Source organism: Mus caroli, unplaced genomic scaffold, assembly GCF_978045245.1.
Source record: "Mus caroli unplaced genomic scaffold, Mus_caroli_1 scaffold_11, whole genome shotgun sequence".
Lineage (NCBI taxonomy): Eukaryota > Metazoa > Chordata > Mammalia > Rodentia > Muridae > Mus > Mus caroli.
The window spans coordinates 99,724,378-99,730,377 of NW_028227266.1; the positions used below are offsets into that span (position 1 = coordinate 99,724,378).

Consider the following 6,000-nt stretch of genomic DNA (forward strand, 5'->3'; position numbering starts at 1 on the left):
AGAGTTTAAGACAAAATGATTATAAGTCCAAGACTAGCCTGAACTACATACTGAAATTCTGTCTCAAAATATAAACTGCTGGAATTGTGGTCAGTGGTACATGTATAACGTGCTCAAGGTCCCCAAATTTAACCTTTAATACCAAAAAGAAGTAAAAGAATAAAATTGTTATTGGTAATACTTTTTTTTTTAGATATTTTCTATGTAAATAATTTCAAATGCTATCCCGAAAGTTCCCTATACCCTCCCCCCGCCTGTTATTGGTAATACTTAACACTAATATGTAGTTACAGCTAAAATGACATGAAGGAAAGCATCTAATAGACTCAGTGGAATAACACCAGCTGACTAGTAGGTCAGTGCTCACTACACTGTTTTCCCAGTGTCGGCTACAGTTGCCATTGCAGACACCAGTCTTGAGTGACTTTGAGTGGCAGGAGTCACGTGAAATGGAGTTGATTTTGAGTACTCCTAGGCTTGTAGATGTCTGGTTTCTTCCAGGGTCTTTATAGCTGGCAAAGTGTATTATCAGGTAAAGGTGCTTGCTGCTGAGCTGGACCCCCAAGACTTACATGGTAGAAGGGAGGAAGGACTCCCCCCACTCCCTTTCATGGTCTTTCCAAAGAAGTTACGCCTTGTAAGGACTCATTCTATTGCAATTTTTCACTACTTTAAACCCTTTAGAAGACCTTATATTCAAATAGACTCCCATTCAGAAATTCTAGGAGTAAGTACTTCAGCATATAAATCAAAGATGGCATAATGCAGTGTGGAGTATTCTGCCTTATATGTTTAAAACCTTTCATAGAACTTTCCTGCCCTGCTTCTGCCCCAAAAGCATTCCATCTCCCTACTTCAGAGAATTCACTGATATTCAACATGTAATTCATCATTTTTGTAGTAACTTGATACCTTCCAAGGGAAGGTATTTTCTGTATTGTAAGTCCAAATTACATGTTTTACATACAATTTATTCACTGAAATTTTGAGTCTTGGGGCTAGCGCAATGGCTAAGCAGTGAGGCCTTCTTGCTTACCTTCCAGAGGACTGTGTTCATCTCCCACATCAGATGACTCACAGCTGCCAGTGGGTCTAGCACTAGGAGGCCCAACACCCTCCTCGAGTTTCCAAGGTGCATATCGCATGCAGACCCAATATTTCAAAAGTAAGCTAGGAGCAATGGCACTTGCCTTTAATCCCAACACTCCATAGACAGAAGTAGAAAGGTCTCTTACTCTTAATACGAAGTCAACTTGGTCTACAGCAGCAAATTTCAGGCCAGCCAAAGCTACAGTAAGACCCTGGCACACAAGAACAAAACAAAAAAAGCATAGTAATTGAAACTCTTTTTGTCTTTTGATCATTCAAATACTGCTGCATTTTTAAAATCTATACTTTATATACAAACCAGATTCTCATTCTCCTTTTAAATTTAACTAAATGTTTCTACGTGTTTATGTACTGTCAAAAATGCTAGCTATTAGTACAGTTTGTCTCACAGGAACAATAATTAAATGATTCTCTTTTCAGCCCCCATCAAGAAATCGCCGAGAGAGAGCTGAGCTAAGGCCAGACTTCTTTGACTCTGCAGCTATCATAGAAGATGATTCAGTAAATATCAAATCATTACTGCTTTTTATTTATAGTTTCTTGGCCCTGGAATATATACAATAATTGTACTTCTCATTTTTTCTAGGGATTTGGAATGCCTATGTTCTGAAGTCTGAAGAGAATTTACAAATCTGGAACTCTATTATTTAGAGCTAGAGGCCTATATACTGTGATAGCTTGTATGGGGGAAGAAACGCTTTTGATGTGATCGGGTTTGTTTTGTAATCAAATGATTAAAGGTTGGTCCCTTTTGCAGTGACAGAGCAGCATGTCAGTCACCCATGGAAATGTTGGTGAATGTCACCTCGGAAAGACTGACCAAAAAAATCATTTGTACTCTATAATGTTGGACTTATCTCAGTACAGATGTGTGTGTGTTTTTCTGAAAGGAGGAAGATATTTTAAATTTTTAAAACAGCTGTCAAAATAAACACTGTTATACACCTGTTTTATGAAAATCAGCATTGAGTAAAAAAAATATTTTTAACTTTATTTTCCTGTTGTACAATTTAAAAACCGTTTTAACATTTTGCCTTTTTATGTTTTAAAAGCTAACCATTTTTATTAAACTATGAGTAAGCAGCTCGTTCTAATCGCCGAAGAGTGTTTTTGGAGCTCGCTGGGTTTTGTTGACCTTGTAAAGCAGACATTGAAGGAACAGAGCATGGACAAGCTAAAATAGAGTTCTAACATCGTGCATCTCTGCCAAAAACCACACGCCCTCTGTGGATGGATGGGAATCCCCAGATTTTATATACTCTTGAATAAAAAGGTTTATTTTTATTTATAAGTGGGCATAAAATAAGTGCCCATGCAGCCATTTTTCCAACAGATGCTGTACACCGTTCATTTTCTATAGAATAGTGAGATTCAAATACAGTGCATTTTCTATTGGTCTTTGTTCTGTGCATTTTTAGCAACTTCTACCAGCAAATAAACTATTCTCAGTAAAACAAAAATGGTTCTCAAGTTATCAGTCTCACTGTTGTTAACACTTGTTTCATGCCCTGCCAAAGTCACGTTACACAGACTTCCGTTTTCTTATAGTCGTGAAATTTTTCTTTGCCATTCAGAAGTAATTTTAAGATGTGTAACGTAACTGTCTTCCCATGCGCTCAGTATCCCCTCGACCCACTAATGTTGTGAAATGTTTACCAATCATAGACGTATGTGCTGCATAGAAGTCTGTGCTTAGAGGGTGGCGTTCTAAGCTTACCGTGGAACACAGCTGCATTTCAGTGTTAAGTGTGCATATTAAGAAAAATTCTTTTGGAGAAAGAAATTCTGAATCTTCGGGACAGTCTTCAGTGGCTTAGAGTTGCAATCGGCTTACTTTTATGACTTGTTATTATTTTAAAAATCCATGTAGCTTTTCCCTGATTTTAGTGTAGGCTTCCAAATTTCCAAACCAGTCTGTCCACAGCTGTTTCTGGGCTGGTTTTTTAAAATAGCTGCAACAGAATTGAGAGGCTTTCCCTTTTTACCAAAAATGAACATTTTTTAAAAGTATATGAGCTCTATGATTATCTTTTGTGTGGGAAAATAAAATACGATTTTATTCATCCTTTTAGTAGACAAGATTTTTCTCAACATTTGTACAGTTCAGAGATTTAAAAAAAAAAAAATTCTTGGTCACCAAAAATGTTTTACCTACTAACTCAACAAGTCCTAGGCTCCAGTTAAAACATCTGGGGCCTTGCTCTCTCCTAGAAATGTGGGCTTCACTGGAACTCAAGGGGCAGGAATGAATGGACTGCACACCTCAGCCCTGCCTCACTATAGTTCTTGGCCAGGGACCCAGCTTTGAGGAACCCTGGAATAAGCACAGATAATCTTTTGCCTGACGATCTCCTGTGAACACCACATGCTGATTTAAGGGTTACAGACTACCATGCAACAACAAAGGCGGCTTAATCTCTACTCCAGTGGGTTTCCAAGTTCAGTTTAAAGTCAATCAAATTTTTGTATTTTCAGTGTCTCCTTGATTGGTTTTGCTAGTAATTCTGTAAATTGTACATTTGCAAAATGATGGTTTTTTTTTTCCTTTTGTACAATTTGAAACTGATGCTTCACCTTTCCTTTAATAAACTATTCAAAATCAGCCTTGTGGTGGTTATCCTGTTGCTGCTCCTTGGCAAGGATTATGGACAGTTTCCTTTCTGCTGCCCTTGAGAGTTTGTTCCTTCAGATAATTTGTTAAATGATAGTAGTTTTGGTGGGTTTTGGTTTGTTTGAGACAAGATCTCATTTTAAACCAGGCTGGACTCAAACTCACAGAGCCTCCTTCTCTGCTTCCCATGCCTCACTGTGATGTTTATGTTTAAGAAAAAAAAAAAAAATTAACAGTTGCTCACAAGTTTTCTTTAGTTCCTCAGATTTCCTTTTATGATGAGGCCAGGTCCTCTCAAAAGCAGCCTTTCCTCCCCCTCAACCATGTGTGGTTGCTCATTGCAGTAGCCTTCTGGCAATTTCTGGGATTCTACGTTTCAGCAGAAGTGAAGGTTTATTTTACTATTGTTGCAGTGCTTCACTCTAAAGCAAAGTCACAACCTACCCTGTTTATGGCTTGACCGTATTTGGTCTGAGATCATTAAGTAGCCCAATTGCCAAAGCAGAAAAGGTAAAGACATGGAAAACAGATAAATGAACAGGGTAACCAAGAAGTGGATCTATATTTAAACATGTTTTTCTCTACATTTTAATTAGTTTGTTTGTTTTTTTCAAGACAGGGTTTCTCTGTCCTCGATCTACATGTAATTTTCATTTGGGACAGACAGGCTTATAAATCCAAGCTGTGGCCTGAATACTTTGTCACTCTGATCTGGCACCCAGGTAAGAGTCTATCATTGAGGGAGCAGTACATGTTGTGCCAGACTAAAGCTGGGTCTAAAACTGAAGATTCATAGAATGCAAGATAGCAAAGATGGAAAGCATAAAAAATATTCAATGAAACTATAGCAAAAAATTTCCTGGATCTACAAAATATATCTTGAAATACAAGCAGTATTGACTCCAAGTAATCAGTATTACAGAAGAATATTTCCACAACATAAAGTGTCATCATAACTACAGAACAAAGAGACTATCAAAACCAGCAAGAGGAAAATTCATATTTACTTGTAAAGGCAAGCCCATCACATTAGACCTCAATAGAAATCCTAAAAAACAAAAAGGCATGGACTAATTGATGTTTTTCAAAACCTGGAAGTAGTTGACAATCAAGGTTTCTATATTCAGTCTTTGCCTCTTAAGATTGAAGAGGAGGGGCTGGAGAGACGGCTCAGCAGTTAAGAGGACTGACTGATCTGCCAGAGGATCTGGGTTCAATTCCCAGCAACCACATGGTGACTTTTCAACCATCTGCAATGGAATCCATTACCCTCTACTGTTGTGTCTGAAGATAGTGACAGTGTATTCATATACACAAAATAAATATTAAAAAAAAAAAAGATTGATGAAGAAATTAAGACATTTCAAGTCAAGCACAAGCCAAAGCCAATTCATGAACACCAAAGCCAACAATGCAGAAAAAAAAAAAAAAAACCATTTATCTTACCCAGTGGGGAGGCGAACAGCAAGGAATAAGTTTCACAGAGGACTAATGAACAAAGGAGAACTAAAGAATCGTGACTAGGACGTTGAAGACATGGTTCAGCAGTGAGGACTACTTGCTGCTCTTGGCAGAGGACCAGCTTTTGGTTTTTAGCACCCATGTTTGATGGCCCACAACCAACTGTAACTCTGGGTCTAGGAAATCTGACACATTCTTCTAGCTTCTGTAAGCACTGAACACAGGCACACCTTAAAATAACCCTCATGCAATCTCAAACACCAGCAAAACCCTAATCTGAAGAAGAAAGCAAGCAATAAACATTCCAGCCATTGAAGAAAACAGCAACAAAATTAGAGAAATATACGAACCTCTCAATAATGTTGAGTGGAAATTTTTTTCCTAGCCCCTTGTCTTGGTTAATTTACAGTCATTTGGGAAGAAACTCTTATTGAGAAAGTGGCTCCATACGTTTTTGTCTGTAAGTAAGGGTATGTTCATCATTAGTGGATGATGTTGGAGGACCCAGTTTATTGTGTACCATCTCTGGGCAGGTAGTTCTGAGTAATAGAAGAAAGCAGGCCTAGCAAGCCAAGGGGAATAAGCCAGTAAGCACCATTCCTCTATGGCTTCCTAAGAAATAGACTTACAAACTATAAGGTAAAATAAACCTTTTCTTTCTCAAGCTTCTTTTGGCTATAGTGGTTTATCACACCTATTGAAATCCTAACTAAGACACTCAAAAAAGGCAGAATTTAAAAATAAGGATACACCAGCAGGTTCTCTACAAAAATAGGCATACCTTACCAGCAAAGACACAGAGACTAAAAGTGAAAGAA

The 6,000-nt window shown here is 37.9% G+C and overlaps 1 protein-coding gene across 7 annotated transcripts in view; it reads left to right on the forward strand.

Annotated features, from left to right (window-relative positions):
* Stag1 (STAG1 cohesin complex component) overlaps positions 1-3,727 on the forward strand; it is a 321,639-nt gene extending 317,912 nt beyond the window's left edge. For 5 of the 7 annotated variants that reach the window (XM_021171587.2, XM_021171588.3, XM_085827945.1 and 2 more), the window contains 2 exons: positions 1,531-1,611; positions 1,697-3,725. In XM_021171587.2, coding sequence (XP_021027246.1) covers positions 1,531-1,611; positions 1,697-1,720 — 105 coding nt within the window. In that variant the 3' untranslated portion in view covers positions 1,721-3,725. Of the gene's footprint in view, positions 1-1,530; positions 1,612-1,696 lie in introns of all 7 variants that reach the window. The other 2 variants (XM_085827946.1, XM_029481816.2) reach the window with 2 other exon arrangements.
* The last annotated feature ends 2,273 nt before the right edge of the window (positions 3,728-6,000 follow it).